Here is a 15,610-nt window from a genome sequence, read left to right as displayed (position 1 = left end):
GGCACTGTGCATATTTGAAGAGCCTAACAGCCAGCCTTTAGCTGCATTACAGCTTCTGGTGCAACAAGGGAGCTTGCTAGGCAAGGACTATTCCTTGCAGAGTCCAGAAACAACTGGAAATATTAAATATGGATCTTCAAATAAATCCATCACACCAAATCTAAAAGGTCATCCCTACTAAATATCTGAGACATATATAGTAGTCAGTAGTGGATCTTATTTTCTCATCAGAAGAAATTATTTTCTCATTTAATGCTAGGTGTAATTTTCATAGAATACTTTAAGCAAACGACCATGAGAAAACTAACTTGTGCAAACACCACAGAGTTTCTGGGACCCAAAAGGGATTGACTAAGTCCCGCAAAAGAGAGGTATAATTCTGTCAGGACATATAGCTACCCACTTAAGTATTCGCAAAATACACAAAACACCAAATATTGACTTGAATTCAAAGTTAAATATGCTTTTCACTGTTTGTGTCCTCTATGTGTTTGCTTTTTATTAAATATTTCAGAAAGATAAATTATTGGCAATCATCGTGGAAACAGAAAATTACAAGCTAGTATTGGACAATCTTTGCAGTATATGTGTTTAGAATTTTCAGGTACTGTTCTAGATACAACCATGTTTTACTAATATCTTCTTTTATTCAGTGAGTTACAACTATGAGGACAATGTCTCCCACCAACAGCGATATTTTTTGAATCTCAACTAACAAATTCCTAAAGTTAAGTAAAGATAACCCATAGAAGTTTCTTAGTGAATACTTTTAGGTAAATGATGTGGCCAAGGATTTTACACACTAACTTCCAGTCAGGATTGCACAGAACAGTAAATGCCACCATCTAGGAGTTATATGCAGTGAATTACTATAGACCCTGTAACTTTTAAATTTACTATACATACTGTTAAAAGGAGACATGATGTCTTATAAATAGAATGCTTTAATAAACCTGTTTATTGGTCTCCAAAAGTAAAAAATGGTACTAAAGTAACAGATAGATAAAGTTTAAGAAAGGAGAAGAAAGAAGAAACGTGAAAAAAGATAGTAAAAATGCAACTTAACAAGCTCTCTAGAATCTTATTGAAATGGAAGAACCTCTAAGTCCCCTAAAATCCAAAAGTAGTAAGAATGACCCCACAGATATATCTGCTTTAGTTTTGAGGAATGCATCTTGGCCAGCCTCAAAAACAGACTTCCTATGGTAGGGATAACAAGTCTGGAAGAACAGTGTCACACAGTCAAGATATTTAGCATTCAGTACTGGCATTTTCAAATATATAAATCTTTTAAATCTTAATGGGGTAATGGAAGAATGAGGAAAAAGAAAATATGTGGAATTGACAAAGCAGTCAGCTAACAGATTTATCAGAATAATAATTTTTTAAGGGATATGCATGTCAACTTGGATACACGATTTCCCATACATACTGCAAAGAAAGATACAATGTCAAAGAATAAGACAAGATAAAATTAATTGGCAAATTAAGTAAAAAATCTACTTGTGTTAGAGTTCATTTGTAAGAGTTGAGGTGATAGGTGAGGAAGGTTAAAAAGAGCATTAATAAACTTACCTAAACTATCAAAAAGGGCAAATTTCAATGTGCAAAAGTCAAATTCTTGCTTACAGCCTCTTCCCCTCAGAGGTCAAGGACTACACTGGCATTTACTTCAAGAGTTCCCAGGGAGAACATTAAATTAAATTTTGCCAGAAGCAGGAAAGTTAAAAAAAAAAAAAAGCAAGACGTATGTTTTAATCAGATTCTTTATGACACTTTTCTTTTTATCCTCTAGTTTTATTTTAAAAAATATTAAAATATTAAAATAAAATGTGAGTAAATGGGGCTCAGTTCATTCCATTTTAAGCTTATTTTGAAATCTTACCAAAAAACTCCCTGTTAGGCCTAGCAGGAGAAAATTTATCAGTTGAGCCAACGTCATGAATCAGGCCACAATTCACCCACATAATGGTCTATTGAACATGTTCAGTGACTGTAGCCCAGTCTCCAGACAGGTTTTAGAGTGCAATTAGGCTTCTAACTATTGCCATTATGCAGCAAGATGAAGTTCAATGATTTTATGGGCATCATAAATATTAGGCTTTTATGTGACTTTCCACAAAAATATCATCTGTCTCCAAACATAAATGTCACCTGTGGGTTACTAATTAAAGAGGTGAAATAATGAAGCTTCATCTCAAGACTTTTTCTGATGTCAACACTTCCAAAACATATGCGAACTAAAAATAGCTCATTCTGTTCCATGAACATTGCCAAGACAAAGTACTGTCATTTCAATACATCCTAGGCACAAATATTCAGGTTTTCAGTGCTATGGTTTATTACTTCTTAAAGAAAGATAAACAGATAAGTATTTTACTCAGAAATACTTCTTCCACTTGTCAATATGTAATTAAAGTAAATGCTCTTTGCTTTTGTATGGTATAAAAATGCTGATAAAACTTTTCTGACCCCAACCAGGATTTTCATTCTCAGGAATAAAGCAAATCTTTCAAACAGCTGCAATGAAGATGAAGTCTTCACAGGAAAGTGTTTCCAGTGCTGTGCTTATGGCCTGTAGATGAACCACACTCTTGCCCTGCAAAGACATGACCTTACTTTCTTCTCAGCCCAATCTTTTTTATGCTCCTTTATATGAGAGGTCTTCCTAGAGCTATAGAAATTTGGGAAGCTGATGGCCTACCCTTTCATCTCTATGTAGTGCTCATTGCACAGTTACTACTCCAAAATTTAAAAAATAGAAAAAAATAGAATAATAGAAAGTGATAGCATATTAAAATTTTAAGGCTACGAACACTGCTGCATTGTCAAGTGCCTCCCGCATTATACATAAAACTATTAATATCGGCCTCAGAAAGTCTTTGGGAACAGCGTGTCTGGTTGGTTTGGAACCCAAAACTGAAGCAGCCATTTTCTTGAGCTATTTTTCTAAAATATTTGTGCTTAACACTGGTCTGTGTGGAAATTCTCCTTCTGAATAGACAGAGTCCAACTCTTTTTCCAATATGAATAGGCTCACTCTGCAACAGGAATACTATACTGAAAAAAATATTTGAGTATAGATTAGCCTTATTTTCAGGTATTATCCTAACTTAATAACATGACATTAAGAAGCTATGGGATCCAGGGAACTACAGGCCTGTCAGCCTGACCGCAGTTCAAGGGAATATTAAGAAGTAGAGACACCAGGCAACATGCACAAGACAACCAGGGGATAAGGCCTAGCCAGCACGGGCTTGTGACAGGCAAGTCCTGCTTTACTGACCTGATAACCTTCAGTGACAAGGTGACCCACTTAGTGGATGAAGGAAGGGCTGTGGGTGTTGCCTACTGGGAATTAAGTCAAGCCTTTGACACTGTTTCCCACAGCTTTCTCCTGGAGAAACTGGCTGCTCATAGCTTGGACACAAGCACTAGCTCCTGGCTGGATGGCCAAGGGCAAAGTGGTGGTGAATGGAGTTAAATCCAATTGGTAAGATATCACAAATCATGTTCTCCAGGGCTCAACAGTGGGGCCAGTCCTGTTTAATATTGTTATCAATGATCTAGAGAAAAGTATCAAGTTGGGTGGGAGTGCTGATCTGCAGGAGGGTAGGAAGACTCTGCAGAGATATCTCGACAAGTTGAATAGATGGCTTGAGACCGATTGCTTGAGGTTCAACAAAGCCAAGTGCCAGGTCCTGCCCTGGGGTCAAAACAAGACTTGGGGAGGAGTTGCTGGAAAGTGTCCCAGTGGGAAAGGACCTGGAGGTGCTGGTCGACAGCATGTGAGCATGAACCATCAGCATGTGCCCAGGAGGTTAAGAAGGCCAGTGGCAGCCTGGCCTGCACCAGCGACAGTGCGGCCAGCAGCAGCAGAGCAGTAATTGTACTCAGCACTGGTGGGGCCACGTCTCAAATCTGTGTTCAGTTCTGGGCTCATCACTGCAAGATAGACATTGAGGTGCTGGAGTGTGTCCAGAGGACAAAGGAGCTGATGAAGGGTTGGAAGCACAAGCCCCGTGAGGATCATTTGGGGGAGGTGGGGCTGTTTAGCCTGGAAAAACAGAGGCTCAGGGGGGACCATTAATGTTCTCTACAACTGCGTGAAGGAGGTTGCACCCAGGTTGGGATCATTCCTTCTCCCAAGTAACAAGCAATAGGACAAGAAGAAAAGGCCTCAAGTTGCATCAAGAGGGTTCAGACTGGATATTAGGAAAAATTTCTTCACTGAAAGAAGAAGGCTGCCCAGGGCAGTGGTTGAGTCACCATCATTGGAGGTATTTAAAAGACAAGTAGATGTGGCACTTTGGGACATGGTTTAGTGGTGGACTTGGCAGTGTCATGTTAACTGTTGGATTCCATGATCTTAAAGGTCTTTTCCAACTTAAATAACTCCATGATTCTGTTATAACAATAGAAACCTGCAGGTGTCTTAAAAAAAATCACTTATGTATAGTACTCATTATATTAATTATGTACTTACATCACTGTTTTCAACTTCTTTATCATTAATGACAAATCGGAAAGTAGAATCTGGAGATAAGCTTTCAGCCTGAATCCAGAAACGGACTTCTCCTTTATCAAGAACCTCATAAGCTAATTCTGATTTCAGTGGAATTGCTACAAAAAGAAAGGAATCAAAAACCAATAGTTCAAGAAACCTTGTAAGAAATAGGAATATCATAGTAAAATACTAGCAATTCCCAATTATTTATGGATTTTTGGGTATCAAATAAATTATACACAGGGAAAAGTCCTCTAATGCAGTCTCTAACTGATTTTTAAATTAATTTCTCAAAGGGAGAAGAGAATTTACCGCTTACTGTTTGTACATTGAGTAAGTATTTTGCTAGAAACAGTCTATAATGTATTGTTAAACTAAAACTTGAGACACTTAGGAACAACGATTTTATTTGATGTCAACTAATATTCTTCTAAACAAAGTAAAAGATAAGGAAGCAAGGTGTTCCATGTTCAATGAAACTGCCATGAAAAATGAAGCTGCCATTGTCTCAGGAAGAATCTTTTTGGAACTCCAGTCATTAGTATGTAATTATATTCCTTCTAGAATTGTCTAATAGATTCAAATCTTCAACTTACTTGGATTCTTTATTTCATAACTTAATGCCATCAAACGTTCAAACTCTGAAAATAAGAAAAATATTCACATCTTAATTTATTCTGAAAAATACAGACAGCAAATGGGTGTTGATGAAAATAAATATCAGCATCAGCAAAGTTATCTCCTTAAAGCTTGTATATAAATACACAACTTTTAAAAAAATGACTGAAAAAAAGATTTAGGAAACTTAACTTCTGATACATAGATTTAGCAAATCTTACTGTTCCTATTGCATGCATTTTAGTACACACTCTCTTATGCAAGGGAATCTAAACAAAGGGCAAAAAGTATTTTATACTTTAAAAATAGCAATATAAAAGAAAGATGGGAAACTATAGCTTCTAAGCAGTATATAAGGTTCCTTTATGCCCTGACTTCCTTTCTCAGACGGTTCCTGAAAATTTTGTGTTACTGTGTCAGGTAACAAGATTGACTGCAGGTTAGTCTGAAAACAATACAGAAAGTTCTAGTTAATTCACCAAATCCTCATGAAGGCTGTGTGAGAGTCTCAAATTTAGTTTTTTAGATTTTCATACTAATCCTATTTATCATAGTCATTACCAATGAAGATTTGGAAAATGAACATTACTGCCAATTCCAAATTTACAGATAATGCAACGACCAGAGAAAATTAGCATGGATTTATGACATGATAGAGCATTTAGAAAAATTACAGGAAAGTTATAGCTTTTGAGAGAATAAATGGGCAGTGAAATTATGGTTTTCAGTGTTAAGATGAAAAATCTGATACTTGTGCAGGGATCCAGTATAAATAAAATTGTAATTTTCAGTGATATATGATCAGAAAAGGGGAAGTATGGGATGGGAAACACCTTCAGTGCTTTAAAAAAAAAAAAAATTCAAAGCTAGAGTACATGATGACAAGATCTACAGAAAGATTTTAGAGTGATGCTTCAAAACTTAGCTAAAGGGCAGTTCTCATGATAATGGCTTGTAATTTTTCCATGTCCTGAACAACAGTTTTTTTCCCCCTGAACATGGATTTCTTCTCAACACCTACTTGGAAAGGGTGGTTTGACATGTTTCCCACTGTGATTCCTTAAAGGCTTAGTAGGTTGAAAAGCAGGGGGATTTTAATACTTGAGGAACTGGGCAGAGCAATTACAGCTGAGAACTGGGAAAGCAGCAAATTTTTATTTTACACAAAATAGCAAATTGTCCTCTGTTTTTTTATGTCAGCATTTCTCAGTGATAGAACGAAATGAGACTGAAGCAAATTAATTGTGAATCCAATGAATAATAAAAGAGCTACAATGAAATAAAGCAAAACTAATATATATGTAAGCCAAATGATAATTTGACCCAATGTAATTAGACCTTGTTAAAGCATCATCATTTTTCTCACTAATTTCCTGCATCTCAGCTATGAGAAACTGCATCTAGAGCCTCAAGCACAACTGAAAGTGTAAGGAATATTTACAAACATTGTTATAATCCCAGCATAATGAAAACAATTCTAATTTGCCATATTTTTTATCTTTATCAAGAAAATGTTGCCTGAAGTTATCCCAGCTTTCATTATTATGATAATCAGAAAAATAAGTAATCACACAAAGCCTGTTGAGGGTTCTTTTTTGTTTTTCTTTAATGCATAGGAAATAATGTGAGAGTTGTAGGGTTCCATTCTGGTTTTTTCCTTGGGCAATTTTTAGTGCAGTTGAGGTGATACAGTGATGAAAGATTTGGAATTGTAAGGACCTTACCTTGATCATCCATAACAAAGCTGGAGGAAATCCCATCTGTGTCACTAACTGAGATAGAGTAAGTTCCCAAGTCTGATTTATCAGGATTTTTGAAGTACAGCTTAGAACTAAAAACACCAATTAAAAAGAAAATCATTAGCTGCGTATCACATTTTTAACATGGCTCACTGACTTCCTTTGGTATATTGGCATGACTTACTGATTTCCTTCTGTTTCAATCTTAAACTTATGAGAATCATCAATCTCCTCATAAGATTTACCCCATGCAAAATGAGATGCATCTGTTGCTTCTTTGCACTCAAAAGCCAGGTAAATATTGCCCTCATCATCCACACCTGAATAGATTTCTTTTGTTCCTGCAAAATAGGAATCAACTCAAATGTCAAGACTGCATTTTTCTGCCAAGGTGCAATTCATAAATTACTAAAGCCCATATCTATTTTGTCCTAAAAGATACTGATTTTATTAGCAGGTCTTAAAGCAGGTTTATGTCATATGCTGCCTCAGCATCACACGCCATTGAGTTTCTTACTCTACATGCAAGAAATGAATGATAATACTAATAAATGCTTATTGACAAACAAATGAATAAGATATAACTGAATATGAGAAGACATGAATGTTTAAACAAACCAATTTTATTATCATTCCTGAAGCTTTAATAAATGCGTTTCACAACAAGTAGCACCTTTGTTAGAATAAAAACCAGAACAGCAGATTATCAAGTAACTCCTGAAGTAAGTAAAGAAAAAAATTGCAATTGTTTCTTTAAGTTTTAAGACTGAGATTCTTAATTCTTCAAATACTTATATGTGATATCAAATTAGGTTGGTTAAACACAATTCCAAGTATTTTAGAAACAGAGGAGATTAAACAATTCATTTTACCTGGCCGTTCCTCAACAAGCACTGGTTCAGATATTTCAGATGACTTGCCTACCCCAGCATCATTCACTGCACGAACTTTGAAGACATAGGTATGACCCTCATGTAAATCAGTGACCTTAAACAAGATAAAGGCCAGAGCCAATTTAAAAAACAATCTAAACTATTTTGTTTACTCATATGAAGATATTAGCAGAAGCTGAAGTCCAAATGCATACCTTTTTTATACTCAATCAGAACTTCTAGTACTCCATTTTATATTAATATTAATCAATGGAAATGTTACCTTAAAATAGCGCTTTGAAGTAGGTTTTTCATTAGCAGTGATCCAGTCTTCTGAATCTACTTCTTTATAGTCCACTAAATACCCAGTAATAGGGCTTTTGCCTTCATACACAGGAGCTTTCCACAGAAGAACTAGTGATGTTTTTCTAACTTCACATACCATGAGATCATAGGCAGGACCTAAAATATTTCAAATATTGGAAATTCACTTTAATATAATAAACTTTTGCAAGCTGTTCCAGTAGAGGCTGAAATGTATTGCTATAATTTTGACTGTATCTGCTTTCAAAAATCTCATCCTTTACAATACACCTGGTATATGTGGTATTTAGGCCATTTCCCCCTCATGGCTCTATACAGCAATACCTGCCTCATACAGTGAGTGACATTAGTATTCTGAAGCATACTTGCTTAGCTAGATCTCAGTAACTCTATTTTAAGGTTAAGCTAATCATGTGGAAAATCCATGCAGTTTAAGATTTTCCAACAAGAAAGAGAGGCTTCTTGTCTATTATTCAACTCACCAGCCTCACATCAAAGTCGCTTCACTGAGCCTCATTCAGGTTCATAATTTAACATCAGGTTTTTTATCTTTTCATTAGTATACATAAGCCATGATCTTTCAAAGTAATCCCAAATCCAGTGGCACCAAGGGACTTTGGATCAGGCTTCTTTTTCCCTGACAAAAGAATTTTTATTTTGAACTGGATAGCTGCAGCCAAGAGGTACCTCATAGGGTGAATGATATCTGTTAGGATAAATATTTAAACCAAGAGTATCCTGATACTCTACAAATAAGTGAGAATTTACGTTTGCAACTACCAGGTCATGTTCTTCCTACTATACTTTCCCTCTCCTTTGCCTAACTGTTGAAGTGCCATTCAGTCTAACTTATGGCAATTATTTTTACTATACTCTTGATATTTGTTCACACTGGTAAATAAATATAAATGTAAAGGCATAATTATATAAGCTTCCTACCGTGGTCAAACACCCATGACAGAATTCTCATATTCAGTCAAATTATTGTGCTTTAGATGTAGAAAGCTGAAGACTTAGGGATTAACTTCAGACTTAAGGATTTCCTAAGTTTTCAAGACATTAATTTTCCCTACAACACATCTTACCATTTAAAATAATCATAAAAAAGGAGTGGAAAGCCTTATAAATAAATCTAATTGCCATTCCAGACTACAGGATGTTAACCAATGATGAATGAACTTAAAATTTGTAAAGGATGATATTCAGCAAATACACTGGGGGAAAGAAAAAAATTAGAAAAGCTTTTCTCCAAAGTGAATAAACACATTTCAGATAATAAATATATTAAATACCTTTTTCAGACCTTATAAGGATAAATATTAGATTTCTCATGGAAAGAATGCCATTTTCAAAGAATCTAAAGTGTACCCTCAGGGCTCTTTAAAAAGCCCAATCCGAATGTCCATATATCCACAGATAATTAAAAATACACTGTCAAATGGACCCGATAGAAATCTAGACAGTAGAAGGAAAAATGTAATGAAGCATGTTCTATTCTGAGGAGTCTGAGACCCCAGACATTTCTTTTTATCTAAAGCAATGTAAGATAATCCATTAACTATCATTGCTAACACACAGAAACTCACAGAGACACCTAAGACTAAAGTTCTGTGGAATGATGAAATAATTATGGACTCTGAACAAAGAATCCATCACTTATGCTGGAAATACTGCAAAAGGTTTTGGCCTTTCTAAGGAAACCTTCCTTCTATATCAAAAGGTGGAAGAATATTTTGTTGATGCTGGGAGCATATTGCAGTCACATTACTCTAGTCCTCACTACCTTTAGTAAGTCTGGGAAGAGGGTCAGGTTCTTCTCCCAGTCTTAAATCTCAATTATTTCTTTTCATTATTTCTGAACCACTGTTTAAAAATCTATCTTAAAAAAGGCTTGTGAAATATTTAACAGGTTCAGAGATTTGAGGTTTTTTGCAGGGTGGGCAATGTTCTTTTCTTCTAGTGGGTTTTTTTAAGCAGGACGAAAGCAATCAACTGTCTATTCAACTCATAGCATAATGAGAACAATGTAATCACCCAAACACTAAAAAGGTCAGATTGTTCATTATGAAAATTTCACTCTTTCCATTTCCTGAAAACACATTTTATTTTTTTATCTGTCATTTAAAATGAAGGATCATTTTCACTTCTTTACACACTGCATAATTTCAATTATGTTTTGAAAAAACTGTAGAGAGCATAAATTGTAGCTAATTTCTTTAAGAAAAATAATTGTTCAAATGATGATACATTTGCACTAAATATCACAAGATTATAAAAAAAATGTAATTACAGTGAGTTAAGGTCAGGAGGTTAACTGTTTTGTTATTGACATTTTGGTCATGTCATTCAATCCATATGGTAAGATTTTTGAATTCTGAAGAATTTTACCAGAAAAGGTAAAAAACAAACAGCTTTTCAGCAAATAATATGGGCATTTAAAGGAACTACTTGGAAATTAATAGTGTCATTCTTGTTTTAGAGGGCAAAAAGAAGGGGATTTGTAAGCAGGCAAATGACCTGCAGAAATTAGAGTTACAGGTGCTGAACTCAGCATTGAAAAACACTTATTTGGAGTAGTGTCTCCAGTTTGTGCACTGCCATTACTACTGTAGATTTGTTGGCACATTTTTTCTAACACCTGGCTAATAACAATCTCTCAAGGTAGCACCTTGGTACAATCCAGGAGAAACACATTATATGGGCACACCACTGGAGAATAGAAGACTAGCTGTGCCACTTGTCCCTACATCAAGAAACAGACCCCTCTTGTGTGCTATTTATGACCAAAAGCTAATGTAGCTTTGGAGTCTGAAACTCCAGGAACATTCTTAACAGACTGCAGAGATATTGTACAGGTGCTGAGTGTGAGGTGGAGCTTGTAGAGCTTGAAGAGGTGGTAGAGATACAAACATCGACTAAAGGCTCGACGTTCTTCTGAGCTGGTGAGAGCAGTGAAAGAAAGGGACACTCAACAAGCTGAGGAAAGGTCATCTGTTTCCCAGGAAAGAGATGTCATCATTAGAGGTGTGGTGGTTACTTTTAACAGATCTCAGAAGCAAGGGCAATCTCAACAGGAACTATGGAACCAATTAAGCGAAAGAAATCCTGCAGAGTTTGGCTGGAACTCAGTGGCTGTGTTTTAACGACTTTGAGATTCATAAAGAACTAATATACTTACCAGGTTCAGGCATAGTCCAGGCTTTACACTTAAAATGCTCACTGGGATCTGAAGGTTGACCTATTCCAACCAGATTTGCAGCAGCAACTTTGAATTCATAGAAGGCATCTTCAATCAAATCCTCTACCTTTTTTCATTTGAGAAAACAATTCAATATATCAAAAGCCATGATTTATATTCATTTAATAATAAAACTTGGATACAAACATTAATTAATTAATTATCAGGCCTTACTGCCATGCTGAAGGGTCCAATTTGAAGACTTTACTCTTAAACCAAACACACTAGAGAGTTCTATATTATATGTCCACATTTCAGTCACATAATCCTAGGAATGACAGCACTCATATTTTGGCGTGAAAAGTCGTAAGAGTTTAGAGCAAAGATTCTAGGAGCCCAATCAATGAATGACCACTAGTAGATACTTACAGGGGAGTGTTCTAAAATTAAATACCTTCTTGCATTGCTTGTGAATGGCTGTTCATAAGCCATTCACTTAAGTGGGAGTAAAAATTGTGTTTTGCTTAAAAAGGTCACAAAGGACTGACTTAGGAAGAAAAGCAAATTATAAAAAAAAAAACAAAAAACAATCCAGTTAGTTCCACAATGTTCTGATGTAACTCCAGGACAGCCTCTCAGTAGTATTTTGTGGCTTGTCTGAATCTTTCTCTTGATGCTACCTACCATTACAAAGTGAGAAAGTAAGCACTGGTAATGGGATGAGCAGAATCCATAATAATCCTCTGCAAACACCCCTGGTAAATGAACTCTGATTCATCTAATGAGCTCATCCCCACACCAGCATCTCAGATTTTGAGACCAAAGCAGAGGACTAAAAGGCATGAATGTCTCGACACCCAGAACACCTCATGGCAGCAGCCCTCTTCCATCCTTCTTCTTCCAGAACACCTAAATACAAAAAACCAAGTCTTCTATACCTGATTCCTCTAAATCATTTTCCCATCGTTATATTTAATCATATGTCTCAAGAGAGACAGCTAAGAATGGTACTCCTAATGGAGATACCAAACAATTTTAGATTTTCATGAATAAATAGTTTTCTTTGAAAATGTGAAATAAAAAAGGATTTTGTTGTGATTTTTTTTTAACGATGAAAAACATGTTATGGTAACAAACATATGGGGTAGCATCAAATACAAGACCAAAGCAAACAAGGTAACACAGAAAATTCAGGCACGAAAATAATTTAGACATACTTTCCTGAAGACAAGGAGCTAAATAATATGACCCAAAAGACAGAAAAATAGATCAGTCTCTGAAAATTATTTTGAAATCCCAGGTTATTAAGGGAAAGAATATTTGTGGGGCTCCCATAGAATTATTTGATAAGAGAAGATTAAACCTTTAGCGATTTCCCAGTGCTGTACTGAATATCTCAGGCATTCTCTGTTTGCAGTATGTCATAAAATATTCTGTGCTACTAAAACCTGTCTTGGTTTTGTTTACCATCAGTATTTCAGATTCTAGCCATTCAAACTAATGTACAAAGATGCACAAATACAGTTACTGGCAGGATTGACACTTAAATACCAAGTTCAATTCTCAATGGTAAGCCCTAATTTGCTTTACCCATTTGTTTACAAATGCATTAAAAATAAAAATATGTAGAAAGCACTGTTTAGTATTGCCCTTTCATGCCTATCCTACCTGCCCTTTTTTATTTCTCACCATCCATGGTCCATCTGCTATGTCGGAGATGCCACTCATAGAATCAGTCACAGGCACGCATGCTGCCTGCCTTCCATGCATGAAACATTCTTCCTCAGCTCATCTGCATTATTATCTTCTACTTCAATGTCAAATACCTGCAAGACTTACTTCTGTCCTAAGCTTTACAGGGAATTTGCTGACTTGCAGAAATAAAATTTTTAGGTATTTGTGAGTAAAATCTGATTGTTTAACTTAATTTTAGAAGCATCACATTGATTGATTACTTGCTATTTCCTATCTCCCTAACTTTTCTTCATGGAAGTTCACATCCTAATTTTCCTATTTTAAGAAACATTTCCTAAATTGCAAGTGAAACCAGAAGTAATGAATTTCAAAACTGTACTCTGTGAAGGAGGTGACACGACATAACTCTGAGTTCATTAATAAACATGATTTTTCAGCTGAAGGCAGATTTTTAGAGTACGAACAGAGGCAGTTATATTTTTTCTCAACCCATCTCCATTTTGTTTGCAAATCCTCAGTACTACAGAGAGCAGTTATCTGTCCTGCTAAATGCTTCCATCCTTACTCAGTATATTCTTATAGTGGTGATGTATACGCTGATCATTAATGAAAATAGCTTGGGGAACATCTTATAGCTCATTCCTCTTATTCCTTGTGAAAAATGTGTTTCACACTTTTCCCTCAAAATTAACTTATCTCAAGGGTCTTATTCGTATTAGAATTTCACAGTAGGGGATGGCACTGATCTTTTAGCCCAGGTGTAACATTGCTGCACTCTGAATGGAAGTGTCTAGTTTTGTTGAAGTAAGTATTTAAAGAATTTCTCTGTTAAAAAAATCTGAAGAAAAAATTCAAATCAACTGCAAAAAATGTAATGAGTAAAAATTACCAACCGTATAAATCGTCCGGGTAATGAGGGAAGAATTGACTTCGTGCCAGTTTTGATGGTTAGCTTCCCGTTTGTCCATGTAATAACCAAGGATTGGTGAGCCTCCACTGTATGTTGGTGCTTTCCAGCCAAGGGTCATTGAATGCCCATCACAGTTCAGAAGAGTGATACCATGAGGATACGAAGGACAAGCTACAAGGAAATAGGCGACCTGCGAGTTAGGACAGTCTAAAACACTGCAGTGTAGAAGTTGCTTAGCATTTTTGATATTGCTTCTGTTTTCTGAAGCATACTGCTCTCAGCTGCACAATGAGAGCAAAGTAATCGCAAAGTTGCTAACCAACATTCATTTTATCACCAGATATAAACATGGAAGGTTTTAAAACACCTGCCTAACGTTTTGCCCTCTCAGAAGGTAGTAAGGAAGAATAGATGATCTTTTCAGGGAAATAGTAATGCCAGTGTCTCCAAACCAAAAATTATGCTAAAATATTTAAGTGGGTCAGAAGACCTCCTCCTAGGAAGAAAAAAAAAAAAAAAAAAGCTGCTCAAATACTTATGGAATGCAGTAAAAACCATCCAGTAAAAAAAGAAAAAAGTCTATAAACTTTAATGAAATGAAATCATGTGACTGACTGATCTATGGCCACCACAGTTTTCCTGCACTGTCCTGATATTATATGCTTTATTCAGACTGTGACTGCTTTTTGACCCAGAAAGAATAGAAGGTATTTAGACTTCCAGTAACTTAACCTATGTTGAGGCAGAATATTAATGTCCTTCATGAAGCTCCTTGCATGGGTTTACTCTCTTCTGTAGCAGAAGCAGAAATGTCACCAAGGCACCTTCCTAAGGATGAAGAAAACCCTTTTTCTGAGCTTTTTAATCCCCTCCTACTGGCAAGCACCCCTCGTAGCAAGTGGTTTTGCATTTGTCATCCATACTCGAAGGTCTGCCCAAAGATATGCCTTTTTTGACACTGGAGTGCTCCAATCAGTACAGCTAAACACCTGTCCCTAAAGCTGATCTGATACTTTCTGTTTAATTACCAATATAACTTGAATGAATGTAACTTACCTCATTCAGAAGAGAATACATTAGCAAAGACTTTAGTACAGTCCCTGATCTTGGAGCTGTACTAGCAGTCACCATAAAGACCAATAGTAATCAGCATAGCTGCCCTTTCAAACTTTTTTTTTTTCAGATATAGTGCTATACTCAGAGGTCACAAAATGTGGCCTTTGTGTTTGCTGCCACTTCTTGTTAAATAAGAATGACTGTAGCAAATTCCTGTAAATAATCTTAAAGTAATACTGCAGAAAGATTCTGGCCATGCTGATGCTGCATCATCTATAAATATTCCTGCTAAATTCCTGTAAAGGCTACAAAAATGGATAAAAGCTGTCCACATCCCACAAGTGTGTGTAAGATCCACGTGCTCTGTGTTTGATGATATACCCCATGCAACCCTCATCTCCAAAGCACACAGTGACAAATAAGTGCAAGTGCATTGACAACATTGTGGTGATAGATGTGCAAGTGTCCGTGCATCACCTACCCATATGAGACACACTTCCTCCTAAAAGAGTCAAATAGAGTAACTTTGTCAGTAATGTACAAATTTGCTTTCTAATGACTACACTGAATTATAAATCTTTCAGAGAATTATTTCTCACAAATATGTCTACTGGTTTTCTCCAAGAGGTTGAGGGCACTCTGCTGGGGAAAACGTGTCCTATTTAACATTTTTCACTATGGAGCTGACACTGTCCCTTAATTCAAATTGAC

General features: G+C 36.0%; 1 protein-coding gene across 2 annotated transcripts in view; it reads right to left on the bottom strand.

Moving 5' to 3' along the window:
- MYOM2 (myomesin 2) overlaps positions 1-15,610 on the bottom strand; it is a 76,050-nt gene that overhangs the window by 17,983 nt on the left and 42,457 nt on the right. The window contains exons 19-27 of one of the 2 annotated variants that reach the window (XM_084202411.1): positions 15,381-15,401; positions 13,827-14,014; positions 11,239-11,365; positions 8,020-8,198; positions 7,737-7,851; positions 7,049-7,205; positions 6,850-6,956; positions 5,104-5,148; positions 4,487-4,623 (exon numbers count right to left, since the gene is read on the bottom strand). In XM_084202411.1, the coding sequence (XP_084058537.1) occupies positions 4,487-4,623; positions 5,104-5,148; positions 6,850-6,956; positions 7,049-7,205; positions 7,737-7,851; positions 8,020-8,198; positions 11,239-11,365; positions 13,827-14,014; positions 15,381-15,401 (1,076 nt within the window). The remainder of the gene's footprint in view (positions 1-4,486; positions 4,624-5,103; positions 5,149-6,849; positions 6,957-7,048; positions 7,206-7,736; positions 7,852-8,019; positions 8,199-11,238; positions 11,366-13,826; positions 14,015-15,380; positions 15,402-15,610) is intronic. The other variant, XM_084202412.1, reaches the window with a different exon arrangement.

This window comes from Fringilla coelebs, assembly GCF_963513975.1.
Source record: "Fringilla coelebs genome assembly, chromosome: 3".
NCBI classification, from domain to species: domain Eukaryota; kingdom Metazoa; phylum Chordata; class Aves; order Passeriformes; family Fringillidae; genus Fringilla; species Fringilla coelebs.
This window is presented reverse-complemented; position numbering and strand designations above follow the sequence as displayed.